Source organism: Sebastes fasciatus, chromosome 20 (genome assembly GCF_043250625.1).
Source record: "Sebastes fasciatus isolate fSebFas1 chromosome 20, fSebFas1.pri, whole genome shotgun sequence".
NCBI lineage: Eukaryota > Metazoa > Chordata > Actinopteri > Perciformes > Sebastidae > Sebastes > Sebastes fasciatus.
The window spans coordinates 6,327,906-6,347,353 of record NC_133814.1 but is presented as its reverse complement, the minus strand read 5'-3'; the positions used below and the strand labels follow the sequence as shown (position 1 = coordinate 6,347,353).

General features: G+C 42.1%; 2 protein-coding genes across 3 annotated transcripts in view; one reads left to right on the top strand and one right to left on the bottom strand.

Moving 5' to 3' along the window:
• Positions 1-19,448, top strand: part of phf5a (PHD finger protein 5A) — a 373,616-nt gene that overhangs the window by 148,245 nt on the left and 205,923 nt on the right. The window lies entirely within an intron of this gene.
• On the bottom strand, positions 1,121-16,594 carry csnk1e (casein kinase 1, epsilon). 2 transcript variants are annotated; one of them, XM_074620225.1, is made up of 11 exons: positions 16,288-16,594; positions 14,127-14,224; positions 13,845-13,955; positions 11,246-11,394; positions 8,539-8,767; positions 8,062-8,232; positions 7,101-7,249; positions 6,723-6,933; positions 6,470-6,615; positions 4,292-4,357; positions 1,121-2,507 (listed from the first exon to the last, which is right to left on the bottom strand). In XM_074620225.1, the coding sequence occupies exons 2-10, from the start codon at positions 14,200-14,202 to the stop codon at positions 4,325-4,327; spliced, it is 1,275 nt and encodes a 424-aa protein (XP_074476326.1). In that variant the 5' UTR covers positions 14,203-14,224; positions 16,288-16,594; the 3' UTR covers positions 1,121-2,507; positions 4,292-4,324. The 2 variants fall into 2 exon arrangements, with proteins under 2 accessions (XP_074476326.1, XP_074476327.1); XM_074620226.1 differs by having other exon boundaries at positions 2,410-2,504.

Sequence of the window (19,448 nt, the reverse complement as noted above, 5' to 3'; positions counted from 1 at the left end):
TTCTCTCGATATTGTTCCTCTTGTGTTCTTATCCTATGGGTTAACAGTTCTATATCATATGTTTCATTCACAATTTTCAGCCATCCATCTTGCGTAGGTGGTTCTGCCTTACACCATCTCTTCGTAATGGCCTTCTTACAGGCCGCCAACAACACTTTCAGCAGGTATGTCTTCTCTTAACACAGTATTTCCAGTCATATTACCGAAATACAGTACTATACATGACTTGGGTATATCATAGCCCAGAATTTTGCAAATTATATTGTCCTTTTTATGTAGGCTACTGCAACTTTGTTTGAGCTTTTTCCAATTACTTTCTTTTTAATCTCCAGCAGCAGTAATGATCTGAGGACAAATGATGGGATTTAGGCCTATTTCATTTTGATTTGTTTAGAATATTTCCTTGTTATTCATTTACTTTTTCTGTTTATCACCAGAACATCAGAATGAATTGTAAATAAATAGGGCATGACTATGGTGCTTGATCGACAGGGGCCTTCAACTAAACAATATTTCAAGCAATTTACTGCTGCAGAAAAATGTTCTGAATAAGGTCATGAGAGTTTCACCTCTGTTGGTGCGCGCTCCCGTCACTTTGCAGAGCTGCAGACATCCTGCAGCTTTCTGAAGGATTCATTCAAGTCAAACAACACAGAAACATGATGTCAGAGAACCGAGTGAGACACAGTCAGTCAAACAAGCAGCAGTTAACAAGGAGACGACACACTGAAACACTAAAATATCATCCGCCACCATTTCTGAACAGCATTTTTCCTTCCTCAATAATTGATTACTTGAATAACAGAATGGACAGATTCATCAACTATTAATATAATGGTTAGTTGCAGGTGTAGTTCAGTCTCCTCTGATGTTAACACATCTACCTGGAAATGATAAGAACACACATCATTAATCTGATAGGAACATCTCAGCCTGCCCTGGTTGTCATGGTAACAGAAACTAGGGTCCTATAATCTGTAATTTGTCGGCAGCTTCTTGTGAAATTATTAGTTTCATGGAAATGCAGTTCAGAGGAGCGTAAATACCATCTGTAAAAACTAAAGACAAATAAATAAGAAATATTTTGAGATCAATTGAAACATACTGTTAGAAGTCTGTATAAGCTGTGTATATCTTTATTGATTCAGAAAATATACACAAATATCATAGTAATAAAGTTGAAGCATGGTAAAGAAATGTACAGCTCATTCCCACCAGTGACACCCGTCCGTCCTGACAGGCCTGGGTCAAAACACTCCTTGGTTTACGAACAAGAACCTTTCTGTCATTGCCTGCCACAGTGGAAACCAAAACACACACACACACACACATACACACACACTTCTGGCGGACTCTAAAGGTTAGTGGTCTGTTTCACGTTTCCCCCCACCAGGTCTGTCAGGAAGTAAACGTCTCTCCAGCCTCAATCTTTAAAACAATCGGTCACATTCTGGCAAAAGGTATCTACACATTTTACATGTATTATAAAAAGTAAAGAACAAAAATACGACACCAGACTTGTTCACCACCAAGATCTTATAACTTTCTCAAGAATTTTCATACCTGGAGTTACAAGCTGGACTAAGGCTTTATCATATCATACAATCCTCATGGCTCTCTGCTTTATTCTGTCCTCTTCCTCCTCCTCCTCCTTCTCTTTCCACATTCAATGTTTTCCTCGTCATGCTAAGACAGAAACAAGTGTGATGAAGAAGAGGAACTTTGAATTGGGGACTAGTCTTCTGTTATGATTCATGGGTAATTCATCAACAGCCACCTTTCCCTCCTCCATCTCTCAGGCTCTCTAAAGCAAACCTAAAGGCAAAAACACTTAAGACAGTAACACACAGACGGACACTGACATTTATTGACAAAAAGCAGCCTCACTCCCATTCACTAATTCACCTCAGACTCTCTCACATTCATCCCCAGACCTCTGATCATCCCTTTGATCCACTGTCTCATCTGTTAAAAGGCCTGATTACACTTTGTGTTCGTCTCCATAGTTGTTTACATATTTATTTATTTATTTATAATCAAGAACACCATAAGCAGCGGATGTAGCTCTTAGCAGGTTAGTAGTTGATTTTTTAAATTTTTTTTATCACAGGTGTAAACCACAGAATAACTAATAATTTAGTCCATTTTGTGCACTTTAATGTTTTTTTCTTTTTGCAAGTTGAGCCTCTGAGTCGATGGGCAGGTGAATATGAGTGACCTGTGTGTGTTGTTTCACCCACTTCCCCCTCCGGCCACATCCAGAAAAGAAGCAACCAGTTCCAGCCAAAGAGTTTGTTTTGTCCCGCAGTCTTCCTCATGGTCACCACTGTAGTTCACGCAGCATACTGACAGACACACGGATGGCCTTGAACCCCACCCCTCTTTAAGGGCCTGCAACGCCTCCTCCTCCTCCTCCTCCTCCTCCCGCTCCTCTTGTCCTCCTCCACTCATTCATGTTTTCATTCATCCATTTTGAAAGGTAAGGGGTATTTGATACCCTGCAGCTGCTGAAGCACAAGAGACAAAACAAGGAAGAGAAATGTCACTTTTTGGGTTAATGAAAAAATAGAACTGGAAATATTCTATATTTTTTGTTGCGTCAACAAATCCCATGAAGCGATACAGACGATGCATTAATCTGTATCTGTATTAGTCTCTCAGTACTTTCTGACTTCCTCACCCTGTCTGTGGCACCCAGCCCAAAGCCCATTACTTCATACTGAAGACATTGATCTTTAAAAACAGGTCACAAATATATACTCTGATCTTTAAAGGTGCAGTGGGTAGGATTTGGCGGCATCTAGCGGTGAGGTTGCAGATTGCAACCAGCTGAAACTTCTCCTGTGTGCCAAGCGTGTAGGAGAACTACGGTGGCCGACGGGAAAACGTCAATGGTCTAGAGCCAGTCTTTGGTTTGTCCGTTCTGGGCTACTGTAGAAACATGGTGGCCGGCTCCATGAAGAGGACCCGCTCCCTATGTAGATATAAACGGCTCATTCTAAGGTAACGAAAACACAACGATTCCTATTTTCAAGTGATTATACACTAACGAAAACATACTTTTTAATATTATATTCCATTTCTGCCAATAGATCCCCCTAAATGTTACATACTGTTCCTTTAAAAAGGGCTAAAAAAGCTGGTAGTTTTTTTAGCAAATGTTACTCATACAGGAGTAAATAGTGCTTTTGTTGGGGGACTATTTCCATCAGCACATTAGCTGCCCTGGTGAGTATTTACAGCAGCAGGACGGTGTATGTGGGATCAAAATAAACTACAGTTCATGGTGATGAAGGAATATGTCAACATTGATGTTTTTATAGTTTTTGGACAAGAATGAGCTCTATGGCACAGATGAATAAGATATATAAGGCTTTGATACAGACATTGTTAGGATCATTGTTGGTTTTGGTCTTTTTATGGGATTTGTTGACAATAAGAAACAACTTATTACATACAATAATTACATCATGTTTTGACTGTTGCATCCAACCTCAAATAATTTTACACGGTTACTGTGACATTGATGAATTTGATAAAGTCGAGTTGGTCTATGATGTTTAGTGTATATGAGTTTTTTGTTCTACAGGAGTTGTAATTTACTTTTTTTTATTTTCTACATTTTACAGAACAGCTTAAAGGGATAGTTTGGGTGTTTTGAAGTGGGGTTGTATGAGGTACTTATCCATAGTCAGTGTATTACCTACAGTTGATGACGGTCAGCACGTTTCCAGTTTGGTGAAACAGACAGGAGTTATTGTGCGGAAGCAAAGCAAAGTACTGCTGTGGACGGAGCCGGCAGCAAAACGTATTTCAGCCACCTAAAAGAAAGGCCTACATTTCTAAATATAGCGTACACTTAAACTGATATTGATTTTTTTAGGTGGGCCTTTCGATTAGGTGGCTAAAATACGTTTTGCTGCCGGCCCCATCCACATTGCTTTGCTCCCGTCATACTCTGGCTATGGATAAGTACCTCATTAAACCCGACTTAAAAACACCCAAACTATCCCTTTAATTAAAAAAAAAAAAAACAACAACAACTAGCCAACTAATTTGTGAACACCCAGTTTTATGATCACACACATGCATTTCTTAGATATATAATAAAAAACATGTTTTTGGCCTGCATTGCTTTAGATTGCAGTAGCAAGAGGAAAAACAACATAGCTGAGTATCAACAATTTATTTCTCTACCTGGATATGAAGGCTAAGGGGGTCAGGGGTCAGGAAAGACAAAAGAAATGGATAGCAGTGTGTTTGTGTGTGTGAGAGAGAGACATGTCCATACCTGCCGCTGACCTGCAGGCCAGCCAGGAGGAACTCACTTTGCCAGATGTTCAAATGGCACACTGACCTGAGAGCGGAGGGAAAGATGAGAAGCTTGAAGCAGATCAAAAGGAGAAACCTGAAGAATACACTGAATTTATAATGTGAGCTCTCCCATTCCCAAATCCTCGAAGCTTTCCTAGTTCTTGATTTACCTCCTAAGTTTAGTTCTTTGGTAATATTTGTGATCTGTTAGCAGTTTGACAGGGGTTTTCCTCTAACAAAGGTAGATGCTAGTATAGAAAAATATCCAGATGACAGGTAGACCCACAGAGAAACAGAAGCACACAGTAGACGGCTACTGAACTGAATTATTTACAACGGTCAAGATTATAGGATAATATGCAATTGCGCAAGTTTTATCTACTTCATAATTAATTGATGCTAATTCAGACTGTACAGTGTAAATTGAGATTGTATCGATTTGAATTTGGAAAATCTTCTCCACAAATGTGAGATTATTTAGTGATGTAAAGACAGTCTGGATATTTAGAATGGCTGCTGACATTCCTGGAGGATGCAGACGTGATCCGTAATAAATGAAGAAGCATTGGAGAGAGTCCAATTACAAATTCTAAAGAGGCTTTGGGACACGAGGAGCCTGCCTCGGTGGATTAGTCTCCTCTGTGTTTTGTATCATGTCACACTTAAACTGTGCAGTAACAAAAACTCTTCACATCCATATACTGGTGGTGGTAATTATGAGTAGATTATGTTTGAATATTTTACCCAGCTCCAATATTTGCAATTTGGCATCATGAATTATGAATTTGTATCAACAAGCTTAACGGAATCCTTCGGATCCAGTTTATTCACAAAAAAAAGCAATTAATGCCACACAGGAAAAGAGAGCAATATCTGCTGTTTATTTATGGTTGAGTTTTGTAAATTCTAAATTTAAGTCTACCGGCATGCTATTAGCTCCGTGGGGCACGGTGGAGTTTCAGTTAAATGCCAACTACAGTTTACCAACATGCTCACAATGACGATGCTAACGTGCTGATGCTAAGCAAGTATAATGTTTACAATGCTCACCGTCTTAGTTTAGCGTGTTAACATACCACTACAGCTGAGGATGATGGGAATGTCATTGGTTTTTGCAGATATTTGGTTATAAACTAAAATATTGGAACATTTTTTGAAAAACATAAATGTGATCCTCATGGTGGCGCTGGAGGAAAAGTCAGATGATCACTAAAGTCAGTAGGATATAGCGCCATGGGGACCATGAATGTCTGTACACAACTTTGTGCCAATCCATCCAGTAGTAAGTGAAAACTTTGACATGCTGATGGTGCAACACGAAAAGTAAGATGGTCACCGAATTCAGTAGGATTCATCCTCTGGGGACCATGAATGTCTGTACAAAATGTCATGGCAATCAGCCCAACAGTTATTGAGATATTTGGAATAAAGTGGTAGGCCAACCGACCGACCGGCTGCTAGCATGGCTAAAAATGATTCAGGAAACACACAAACTCTTTGACCAGATGGTTTGTTACACAGAACCAACTGAGAAGCGGTCATTGGAAACCATTGGGAAAAGGGCAGGCACGATCAATAATTACTTGGCAGGTGATTGGATGAACCATCTGTCAATCAAACTCTTGCCGAAGCCAGTCGGGAGAAGAGCGAAAACATCTTTTCCATCGAGAAAAGTCTTCAGTGCCGTTCTTTTGCTCTTCTTTCAATGAAGAAACACTCTCCAGTTCTGATACAACTGATGCTAGTGCAGCATCTACGCTAACCTCTTCAGGAGACGCCATTGTCGTGTAAAACAAACAAAGTCGTCACTATGTGTCGTAACACACACCTAAGCCACGCCCATAGCTGCCAGTAGCTCCTCACAGGACGCCGATTGGTCCGTGGTCTGGCTTGCCGAACACAAACACAAACTCGAAGCCTGACAAAATGGATTTTTGTGTGATATGTGATCCAGCGATTCACGTGTGACCTCGTGACATTATGAGAATCCAGCTGCCGTGCAAGTTAACTATGAATCACCATCTTAATCTGAATGCATTTCCCCAATGAATAAGACGAGGACACTCTCAGCTGAAGCGACTGATGCACATGAAACGTGCAGCAGCTCCCTTCACAACAAAGCCTCGCTGAACCTGTAAAGCCGTAATCTTCCTACCTGCGATGCAGCGATGCGTGATTGGTCGAGGCGTGCGGTGAGGTCGGAGGAGGAGACGTTGGCGGGGGCCCCGCGGTGAAGCCTCATGGCCACCTTCCTCTCTCGCTCGGCTCGCTCTGCTCTTCCCGCCTGAGGAGAGCGGTTACCTGCACACACACAGACACACACACACACACACACACACACGCTTGAATTGAAAGTCTTCATTGTGTTACAGTTGTATCTCCAAAAAAAACACAAACAACATCCTGACCTGACGGCTGGACCCCACGCGTGGCCGGGTTTGAGGGAGAGGCGTCCGCCTCGTTCCTGACTCTGTTGGCTGCTGAAGGGTTCGGAGCAGGCGGCAGAGCTCGACCTCCAGCTCCTCTTTGGCCTCCTCCTCCTCCTCCTCCTGCTCGCTCCTCTCCCTCTTTTCCCTCCCTCCTCTCCCTCTCTCCGTCCTCTGCGGTCCTGCCGGCCCCCTGAAACACAGAGGAACAGTACAGATGTGAACGTATGCTGGAGAGGGAGAGAAAAGGGACAAAAAATATAACCAAAAATGCTTTTGAACATCCAAGCTGGAACTAGTTTGCAGAAGCACGATGCTCACAGTGTTCTGCTAACTACAAGGTCTGAATTCTGGACTCACAAACTTCAGCATGTTCCAGTCAAAGACGTAATCATATGAGAAGCCCTGTCTGTGGAAAAGGTTCCTGAAGAGCTGCCTCAGGTACGAGTAGTCCGGCTTGTCGTCGAACCGCAGGGAGCGACACAAGTTCAGGTAAGTGGAGAACTCAGCTGGGAAACACAAGAGAGAAATCAGAATCAGCTTTATTGGCCAAGTATGTGTGCACATTAGGGGTGTAAGAAAATATCAGTACACATGAGTATCGCGATATTATGTTCTGCGATACTGTATTGATTCTCCAAAACAGTGTATCGATTTTTAATTAACCTCTTAAAAAGCCGCTATTCGATCTTTCGGAGGTTGTAGCGGGCGCAGTTAAAGCTAGAGTGAAGTTACTGGCATCATATGAAACTAGAAAAAACCTAAAGAATCCATTGGTATCAACCATGTCATACTAGCTTGTCAATAAGGAGGCTAAATAACGCTCCAAATTTAGGCTAAATTTTGGCGAGGGAAAACTGGCATGGCAATTTTTACAGGGGTCCATTGACATCTGACCTCAAGATATGTGAATGAAAATGGGTTCTATGGGTACCCACGAGTCTCCCCTTTACAGACATGCCCACTTCATGATAATCACATGCAGTTTGGGCAAAACCAGGCAGTTTTTTGCATGCAGTAAAATGTGTTATTTTTGCCTAATCTAAAATGGTTTATTTCTGGTGTGTTCTTTATTCTATGATTGTTTTCCTAACATTCAATTTTTAAAAAATCACAATATATCGCCTTGCTTACAGTATCGCAATACATTGAATCGTTACCCCTGTATCATGATACGTATCGTATCGCCAGATTCTTGCCAATACACAGACCTAGTGCACATACAGTACAAGAACGCCTTTTGACTCGAAGGTGTCAAGGTGACAGGACTAACGGCCTCTTTAAATTGTCCGTTCTACTGTTTCTGTTTCTCTTCACTCACAGGGGTATCCCTTGCAGAGCACCTCGATGGGGGTGGACATTTTCTTCTCACTGATGCGTTCGTATTTCTGCCTCTTGGTGGCAGCCTTCAGCCCCTGCCAGGGCAGAGAGCCCAGGTTGAAGTACATGAGAACGTAGCCCAGAGACTCCAGGTCGTCTCTCCTCGACTGCTCTGTGGAGAAAAAGACAGAGCGGAGAGAAAGAGAGAGAGAGAGAAGACAGGAGAAAAGAGCGTGAAATGGCAATAACAAAGTTTGAGGGGAAGAGGAAGAGATGAAGAGAGAGGTAGAAGATAAAAGGAGAAGGAAAGGAAACAAAAGGAGGCCGCAGTTCTGAGAATCTGATCAATGAACGTGCATATTGCAACATATTCTGCTGTGAACACACACACATAAACCACAGTGGAGTTAGCAGAACACACACATTCACACCTGCACAGACATCTAGGCCAACCTCTGCTGCGTGCATGCTGTCTTACCGATGCCCAGATGGGTGTTGATGGAGGCGTAGCGGGCGGTGCCGGTGAGGTTCTTATTCTCACGGTAAGGGATGTGCTGGTGCGTTCGGGCGTCGCGGTACTTCTTGGCCAGGCCGAAGTCGATGATGTAGACCAGGTTGCCCTTTTTGCCGAGCCCCATCAGGAAGTTGTCGGGCTTCACGTCTCTGTGGATGAAGTTCTTGGAGTGGATGTATTCAATCCTGCTGATCTGGATCGGAGAGATGGGGAACAGGATTTAGTTGGGATTAAAGGAGGGTATTAGTGGTCTTGCATGTTGTAGCCCATGAATAATAAAAAATGCATGACTATACTATGAGTTTTTAGGTTTAGACCTTCCAGGAATCATGTCAGTATGCTATAACTTAAGACGTGGACACACATGGAACATCAGGAGCGCGTGGCGGCTGCGTGGCGTGGTGGCTGCGTGATACACACGTCGGGCGTTCATACCAGCTGCGTGTCTGCTGCTGCTGTCAGCTCTTTCTTTCTACATAGAGTTTGCCTTTTAATGGCCATTTCATTTCATTATAAATATCATTTATATTTATTTTAGACAGAGAAAGGTTAAGAAACCTGTGGTAATTTGTAAATAATAGTAATAATCCACAATTAAAACGTCGTACTATATTCATTCATGGAGTTCTCCAAGTCACTCTGTGTTCTAGAACACTGTCCGGCACATATTTCAGAATAAAAGCCTCGTGTTAACAAATGAAGGAATTCTGTTCATAGAAAAAACGCTTCGAGGGCTTTTATTTTGAAATGAAAGCAGGAAGAGTTGATTTAAAAATAAGTCTTTACTTTTTTTCATCTCCGTAACATATTCTACAGATAGACATTGAAACTGTAGTAAAGTCTTGCTGGTATGAAGTGAATATACCGTCAATAGATCACCTTCACTGTCCGTGACATATTCTACAGATGTCTAGACATGTAAACTGTATTAATGTAGCTGATATGATGTTAATATACTGTCAATAGATCACCTTCACTGTCTGTTGCTGCTGTGAGATGCGCCCGGCACGCGTCAAAAATAGGTGAAACCTCTATTCTCTAGAAGAGACGCAGCTGAGGCGCCCGTGAGACACACGTCTTACGCGGGCAGTGTGGCTGCTCTAACCTGTAAACACGGACGGCGAAATAAAAAACAACAGGTAACGCAGCCGCCACGCGCTCTTGACGTTCCATGTGTGTCCACGGCTTTAAAGAGACTTGAACCTGGTTTAAACCACAAAATGAATCACTCAATCAAACTTTTTTTGCCTTAAAGGGAAACTCCAGCAATTTTTTGCACTGCACTTTCATAAAGTTGGAAGACTCACAACAGACAGATTTAAAAGAGAAATGGTCACAATCGAAGCAGCAGAGTTTGACTTTTAGTCCTGAGTATGGGTTGGGCTCTAAAAACACTGGATCCTACAATTCCCATAATGCAACTCAATAGGGTCTTTTGTTTGTTTGTTTGTTGATTTTCATAGTGTATTAAACAAAGTGGAGGCCGGTAGGATATTAATACTTAGTATATGTAATTGTAGGGTACGGTCCTTTAAGTTATGTATTTAGTGAGAGATCTATCCTTTCTGCATCGCTCCAAAACATGCAGGTGCTGGTCAAATCCATTTTTAAAAAACTACTGTGGAATAACCGACTGATGGGATGTTTGGTCTGAGCATCTGGCAAACAGTTACTCCTTTTTCAGACAATCCATTCCTTTTACTGGTCATGATTGGTAGAGTTGCGATGGCTCTTTATATTGCCATAGTTATATATAGAGTGTTGGGTCTAAAACTGAAAGTGAGTTTTAAAGGCCACAAGTCTCATTGCCCAGTGAAATAATAGTTGAGTCATTGGTATTGATCAATAACCCTGTCAGCCCTGTCTGCAGATATATAGAGGTCATTTCATGTTATAGGACAGTTAAAATCGTAGTTATTGCCCCTTTAGGGGAGAGGAGAGGAGAGGAGAGGAGAGGAGAGATGTTACAACGGCAGCAGAGAGAGCGATTCGGAAAAGTGGCCAAAGAGAAAACGGGACGAAAAGAACAAATGTGCCAGTTGTGGACTAAAGAATGACATATGAGGGATTAAAGAGGCTCATAAAAGACACCACGGGCTGACCCCTGCGACGAGGATTAGGCCGTCTCGCTGAGCTTCCGTGTCCTCGATTGCAATTGACTTTTATGGCGGAGCTGAACGGTCGAAGATAGTGAGGGGATAAGCTTTGTCTCGAGCCAGGAAACGAGCTTCGGAGGTTTAGATGTGAATTATTCTCCGATTTCAAATGATCCATTTAGTTCCAGGCTAAAAATAGCCACATCCTTTTATTGAAATCGGTGTAACTTCCCAGCCAGAGGTTGACTTCAGTGCATTATGTGCAAGCAAAGGTGCACGTTCAGACAACTGGTCTTTTTAAATAGACCATAGCATTGCGTAATTTAATGTGTACCTTTCCGTTATCTATAGCTCTTACTGTTTATGTATTGTTTTTCCTCGAGTGCTTTGAGGGAGCTCTACGTAAAGACTCAATGAACCCTGATGGAGCCTCCATGAAACATAACAGCGAGCTCTTAAAGTAATTAGTTACTTCCGGTGGACTGTGTGGCAATTACTGGCTCTGGATCTCAGGACAAACCCTGATGAACTATTAGGTTTTACAGCGTGGACTGCAGTCAGGCAGTCTGTCTCACCATCTGGTCGGCCAGCAGCAGGACAGTTTTCAGACTGAACTTGCGGGAGCAGAAGTTGAACAGGTCCTCCAGACTGGGGCCCAGCAGCTCCATGACCATAACGTTGTAGTCGCCTTCCGCTCCGCACCACTTAATAGACGGGATTCCCACTGTGGCAGGAAGGGAGGGGGAATCAGAGGGTTAGCAAACAGAATAATACTATTATTTGTGCTATGTATTAATTGTTTGTTGTTTTGCTTCGTTTTTGATGAGTAATAATGTCATTTTTTATTTATTTTTTATAGGGGTGGACTCTGAATAAGCCTTTCAGGCTTCCTACCTCTCCTGCTGTGAAATGACTGTTTTTCCTATTGCATGTATTTTGTATCCAAATATTTGTGCAAATAAACACTTTTTTCACTTATTTGACTGCACTTGCAGTTTGCATTTATATTACTACCTCTACTATAGCCAAAAATGGACGTTTACATTTCTTTGAGGTTTTTCAACAATCTATTTATTCATTTTTACCAACTTTTTCAACCATCTATCCACTACTTTAAAAAGGTACAGTGTGTGGGATTTGGTGGCATCTAGTGGTGTGGTTGCAGATTGCAACCAACTGAGTGCCCCTCCGCTCACTCCTCCCTTTCCAAGACTGCGGAAAAGTGAGCCGCAGAGTGCAAAACTGTGCTAACGTCGTTCGCCTTACTCAGAGGCCATCCTAACCATAATAACACTACTTTAGGAGCAACGGAAGTCAGACGGCGGCTGGCGGTACCCCGGTTTTGCACTCTGCGGCTCAAGTTACCGCAGTTTCACAAGCGTGTCGGAGAACTACGGTGGCCTTTAAGTAACGTAAAAACTCTCCCCAGAGCCAGTGTTTGGTTTGTCTGTTCTGGGCTACTGTAGAAACACGGCGGAGCAACATGGTGGACTCCGGGAAGAGGACCCGCTCCCTATATAGATATGAAGGACTCATTCTAAGCTAACGAAAACACAACCATTCTTAATTTCAGGTGATTATACACGAATTAAAACATAGTTATGAATATTATATTCCATTTCTGCCAATAGATCCCCCCACACTGTTCCTTTAAGCTGACTATTTCAACCACTTATTCATCATTTAAAGCTAACTACTTCAACTGTTTATCCATTACTTTTAGCATAGATCTATTTTGACCCTTTATCCATTTTCTACTACTTTTCACACACTCTTAGTCACAACTTAAAGTGCTCTGGTGTTATAACTGACTCAATATGCTGAAGTTTCTATTTCATTAAATGACTTGAGCTCCTCAACAATCTTTCTACGTTTCTCCTGGTAGCTACAGAAGTCCCCCGTGTACCCAAGTACCTCTGGTTGGTGGTTTATAAATGACAACCCAAATTTTCGCCTTATAGGTAAACCAGACAATACTTAATAAATGAGTCCAAATAAATGCATTTAGGTGGAGCTAACAGGCTCTCGTTTTTTTCCCTCTCATCAGTAAAACAAACAGAATGTACGCTAGCCTTTCATATTACATTAAATGTTATAAGTAGGCTACAATTATTAGAACAATACGAACATTCAGGCTCCCTCATGTGGCTCAGGGGGGTACTGCAGATATACATTTTTAATAAAAGACTATGGAAATACTGCAAATTTATTTGCTGACCCTCATAAAAGCTCCTGCGACCCACCTGTGGAAATCACTGCTCTAGAGCACCAACACACCTGCACCATGTCTTTATTATATATGACTATTTTTATTATCACTGTGGAGGCAGTAGGAACATAGCTAACACAATATATATATATATATGTATATATATATATATATTACATTGCTTTATTACTTATATCACTATATAATAATGCTATATTACTACTATATTTTTATATATATTTCATAGATGTAACATATACTATACATATATTATATATACCTCTATATACTTAAATATGTAATTAATATTGTATTTATCATTCATACTTATATACTGTACCTACTACTACTGCGTGGATTTCTTTGGAACAAATATTTGTAAAATGTTCTTATATAATTATATTATATATTATATAATGTATATATTGTACATAGCTTTTTAACTTAATATATGTAATTACCCTGATTTATTTTACTTATTTATTTGTTTAATTAAAATATGCTACTGTGACATGAATTCCCCCCCTCCAGGATCAATATAGTCTTATCTTATCTCATATTTGTAAATCAAATACATTAATATTGCATTAACATGCAAGGGTTCAACACCTCTCAACAGCCATGGCTACACCTCAATGCTAGTGAATGACCATTCATATCTCTCAACAACCCTAAACTGACATAAACGCTCCTTAATTCCAGTCAAAGATGCCTCTCAGTGTCCCCGAATGACCCTGAATGACCCTGAATGACCCTGAATGCACCTCAAATGCCCTTAAATGTCCTGAAATGCCCTTTAAAGTCTCTAAATGCACTGCAATGCCTCCTAAATAACTGTAATCACTGTTCATCCCCCTCACCAGCTCTAAATACCCCCTTAGTGCCCCTTAAACTCTTCACGGCCTCTCAGTGCCCCCTAGTAAAGCTTCCAAAAAAAAACTGAAACACTTCCTTGTGCATCTTACCTCCGCCCTGCATCATCTTGTAAAATTTGCTCTCGATGTGGAGCTGTGGGTGTTTGGTTTTCACACATTCCAGTTTTATGGCTACTTCCTCTCCTGTAGCGATGTTAGAACCTGATGGGAGAAATGCCAGAGATGTAGTTACAACATCGACACATAAAGGGTCTTTTGGACCTGTGAAGAATGAGGTCTTATTTAACACAGTTCACAAGAAATGGAGTATGTGTAATATCTGCTTTTTGCATTTAAGAAGGAACAATATGAGGTTAACACAAACAGTCTCACCGAGGTAAATATCTCCAAAGGATCCGCTCCCTATCTTCCTCCCGAGGCGGTACTTGTTCCCCACCCTCAACTCCATGGCTCCTGAGCTTTTCAACTCACTGAAGGGGGACACAGACACAAACACACACACACACACACACACACACAAAGCTGTCATCAATCAGTGGTGATCAATAGAGTAAAAGGACAGTGGTGCAAAGCTGCAGACTCTAAACTGGAAGCTATGAGCCCTGGGGCGGATGTATCATGAAAGAAAATGAAACTGGAAGCCTGGGAAAAAAGAATGAAAAGTGCAAATGACTGAGGCGAAGCAGTGTGGCGTATAGTTGAAACACTGGAACTAGAAGGGAAAATGTTGCTCACTTCCAGCTGTAAAGTGACTTTATGTGGCTAACAAACCGCTGTGGAAGCAAAGCATTTTTCAATACACAGGCTCTGAATGCTGGGCTGTCCAAAGCGGGGCCCGCGGGCCAAAATTGGCCCGCCATCAGGTTTGATTTGGCCCACCAGATGTTAGCAAATTATTTTTTTTATTAAAAGACCCAACCGACTTTACTGTCTTTTGGAGGCCGTACACGGCTTGGCTTTATGGTTAGAATATACTGGCATCATATGAAACTAGAAAACCTAAGGACTCATTTATACCAATCATGTCATGTTAGCTTGTCAGGAAGGAGGCTAACACTCTAAAGTTGGGCTAAATTTTGGTGAGGAAAAACTGGCATGGCCATTTGTCAAGATGTTCCTTGACCTCTGACCTCAAGATATGTGAATGAAAATGGGTTCTATGGGTACCCACGAGTCTCCCCTTTACAGACATGCCCACTTTATGATAATCACATGCAGTCTTGGGGAAAACATGCAGTTCTTTGAATGCAGTATACATGTGTTATTTTTGCCTTTTCTAAAAATGGTGTATTTTAATATTTCTACACACTGGAGTCCCTAAACAGTCTTGGAATTACATAAATTGCATAAATGACCCCAATTGTATTCAGCAGGTGGGTTTTAAGGGGCTAACTATCTAAAACATATTAAATTAAGGGAACTTGGGATCCTAGTACCATTTTGCATCTTAATAATACAATACAATAGGTGTTTAATTTTGGCCCGTGGCTCTCCATTGAGTTCCAGTTTTGGCCCCCCAAGGGAAAAGTTTGGGCACCCTTGCTCTAATGTAACCAACCCCTGCTGCTCCTGTGCTCTTGTCAGCCATGTTTCGTTGACACCTTCAGAGGACGAGATAATAAATTCTGGTATCTCAGAGGACAACAATGAAGTGTCCATAAAGTGCAATGGGGGAAAAGGTGCGAGCAAAGAGCGTGTAGTTGTGTAACATGATTTATTCAGAGCTGCAGGAGGGGGGTTGGTGGTGGTGGTGGTGGTGGGGGGGGGGTTGGAGCTGGATCAGCATCTCACACACTCTTCCCAAAGCACTCCAAGGGAGTCTGGTCCTGTGTATAGAAGCGATTTGCAAAAAACTCCCAATTTCTGACTGGAGTCCCCTGATGAAATTCGTATGAGTCATGTTTTCCTCACCTAAGCCCAATCTGTCTGAAACAGGGACTTAAAAGTGGGGGCTTTTTCTTCGACAGAGCCAGTTTGACATTGCACTAAACGCTGACTAAGTTATTTTTATTTGGGGGGGGTGTGGGGGGGTTCATTGTAAACCTACATATATATATACATAAACATATATATGAATAAGGCAGAGCCACTGCTGCACATTACCAAACCCTTTACCTCAGGTCTCCCCATGCAGCTCATCTCTCTCTCAGCCTCCTATAAGAGCTGCTATATACTGTCAGTGTTGCAAAACCTGAGAGCACACTATTGCTGCAAAAGGACCGCAAAAACAGGCAAGACGTTGTGTTTTCAGAGAGGATACTTCATGCAGTTGCTCCAGATACCACAGGAGGGTAGATGGAGGAAGGTGCTGAATGTAAAAACACACAGATCATCATCCACTGACCATCACATCTGATCATAATACCCATAACCGCACCCTCTATATATACAGGGAGGACCCCCCACCACCCACCACCACCACCACCACCACCCACCACAACACGACTCTATTTGTCTAACCTCACACACACCATCACAAGCCTCAAGACACCTTGACAAGCCAACATACACCCAGCCTCCACCTCCTCCTCACCGGGTGATGTCAGGCTCCGTGGTGGCACTGCTGGCTCCCCGTCTCACTCAGGACTCAGGACCCCGGACAGCGACGCACCGACGCGGCTTCGGACGGCTCATAACCTCGGGAGATCTGTGACCCCCCACACTCCTGAAAAAAAGACCCCAAAAAATATACAGCTGATCTGATCCGACTGGAGCCACCGAGACTCTGACAGATTCTCAGTCACGATTTTATTTATTTCTTTTTTGGGCGGAAAAGACGCCGAAACCAGACAGTGAGGTCCTTCTCTGGCTGCTCTCTCTCTCCTCTCTCTCTCTCTCACACACCCCCACCCACCCAGCCCTCTCTCTCTCTCAGTTTACACCATTGACAATATCAATGATGTCATCCGCAGACTGGAAGAGATGCCCGGATTGTCTTAAAGCCGCCGCGGAGCTGCTGCTGCTCTCTGCGGGCATTGAATGAAGCGCAGCCAGCAGCACTCACAGCCTGCACTTAAAGCTGCTATTTACACCAACACATCCCCCTCTAATTCATTATTAAACATGTAGAACAATAAGATCATCATAGCAGGGCTGCACTAATTGTGTTGTGTCTAGGAGAAGTGTCAACCCCCTCTAGTGGTGCCACCTAGACATGTCTCACTTAATACCCAACATACAGAGGCCTGTTTCAAGTGGACCAGCAGACTTTATGTTATTTATTCAGTATACAGAATCCCATTACAAACACTATTAATAAAGGTTACGAGGAATAAATAAGAAAAGTATGCCAAAAATATGAAGCTACGAAAACTCATATAAAACTCAGCTCAAAGTGGAGCCTCTATTAGCTTAACTAGCCTCCATTAACTAAACTAGCCTCCATTAACTAAACTAGCCTCCATTAGTTAAACTAGCCTCCATTAGTTAAACTAGCCTCCATTAGCTAGCTAAACTAGCCTCCATTAGCTAAACTAGCCTCCATTAGTTAAACTAGCCTCCATTAGCTAAACTAGCCTCCATTAGTTAAACTAGCCTCCATTAGTTAAACTAGCCTCCATTAGCTAAACTAGCCTCCATTAGCTAGCTAAACTAGCCTCCATTAGCTAAACTAGCCTCCATTAGTTAGCTAAACTAGCCTCCATTAGCTAAACTAGCCTCCATTAGCTAAACTAGCTTCCATTAGCTAGCTAAACTAGCCTCCATTAGCTAGCTAAACTAGCCTCCATTAGCTAAACTAGCCTCCATAAGCTAAACTAGCCTCCATTAGCTAGCTAAACTAGCCTCCATAAGCTAGCTAAACTAACCTCCATTAGCTAGCTAAACTAGTCTCCATTACCTAACCTTTCTCCATTAGCTAGCTAAGCTAGCCTCCAATAGCTAAACTAGCCTCCATTACCTAGCTAAACTAGCCTTCATTAGCTAAACTAGCCTCCATTAGTTAGCTAAACTAGCCTCCATTAGCTAAACTAGCTTCCATTAGCTAGCTAAACTAGCCTCCATTAGCTAAACTAGCCTCCATTAGCTAAACTAGCTTCCATTAGCTAACTAAACTAGCCTCCATTAGCTAAACTAGCCTCCATTAGCTAAACTAGCCTCCATAAGCTAGCTAAACTAGTCTCCATTACCTAACCTTTCTCCATTAGCTAGCTAAGCTAGCCTCCAATAGCTAAACTAGCCTCCATTACCTAGCTAAACTAGCCTCCATTAGCTAGCTAAACTAGTCTCCATTACCTAACCTTTCTCCATTAGCTAGCTAAGCTAGCCTCCAATAGCTAAACTAGCCTCCATTACCTAGCTAAACTAGCCTCCATTAGCTAGCTAAACTAGCCTCCATTAGCTAGCTTAACTAGCCTCCATCAGCTAAACTAGCCTCCATAAGCTAAACTAGCCTCCATTAGCTAGCTAAACTAGCCTCCATTAGCTAAACTAGCCTCCATAAGCTAGCTAAACTAACCTCCATTAGCTAGCTAAACTAGTCTCCATTACCTAACCTTTCTCCATTAGCTAGCTAAGCTAGCCTCTAATAGCTAAACTAGCCTCCATTACCTAGCTAAACTAGCCTTCATTAGCTAAACTAGCCTCCATTAGTTAGCTAAACTAGCCTCCATTAGCTAAACTAGCTTCCATTAGCTAGCTAAACTAGCCTCCATTAGCTAAACTAGCTTCCATTAGCTAGCTAAACTAGCCTCCATAAGCTAGCTAAACTAGTCTCCATTACCTAACCTTTCTCCATTAGCTAGCTAAGCTAGCCTCCAATAGCTAAACTAGCCTCCATTACCTAGCTAAACTAGCCTCCATTAGCTAGCTGAACTAACCTCCATTAGCTGAACTAGCCTCCAATAGCTAAACTAGCCTCCATTACCTAGCTAAACTAGCCTCCATTAGCTAGCTGAACTAACCTCCAATAGCTAAACTAGCCTCCATTACCTAGCTAAACTAGCCTTCATTAGCTAGCTGAACTAACCTCCAATAGCTAAACTAGCCTCCATTACCTAGCTAAACTAGCCTCCATTAGCTAGCTGAACTAACCTCCAATAGCTAAACTAGCCTCCATTACCTAGCTAAACTAGCCTCCATTAGCTAGCTGAACTAACCTCCAATAGCTAAACTAGCCTCCATTACCTAGCTAAACTAGCCTCCATTAGCTAAGCTAGCCTCCATCAGCTAAACTAGCCTCCATTACCTAGCTAAACTAGCCTCCATTAGCTAAGCTAGCCTCCATCAGCTAAACTAGCCTTCATTAGCTAGCTGAACTAACCTCCAATAGCTAAACTAGCCTCCATTACCTAGCTGAACTAACCTCCAATAGCTAAGCTAGCCTCCAATAGCTAAACTAGCCTCCATTACCTAGCTAAACTAGCCTCCATCAGCTAAACTAGCACAAACGTCCGTTAGTCTAATTCATTTTGCCTTTGTTGGACTAGAAAGTAGCTGCTATCACTAACTATATCGCTCAAAGACAGTTTTTTGTCATCATACATTAGTCTTTTGCAAAGCGGTGTCCAAAATAACACATTAACAGAGCGGCACTACGAGGTGAGAGCAAGCCAACGACTTTCAATAACACGAACTAAGGAAACAGCTTTGCTAGCATAGCAGCTACAGCCAACATGTGTATGTGGGGCCCATGTGGGTAATATGGGATTGTCCGTGGGTTCCATAATGACCCAATGTCAATTGCCCTTGTGGGTT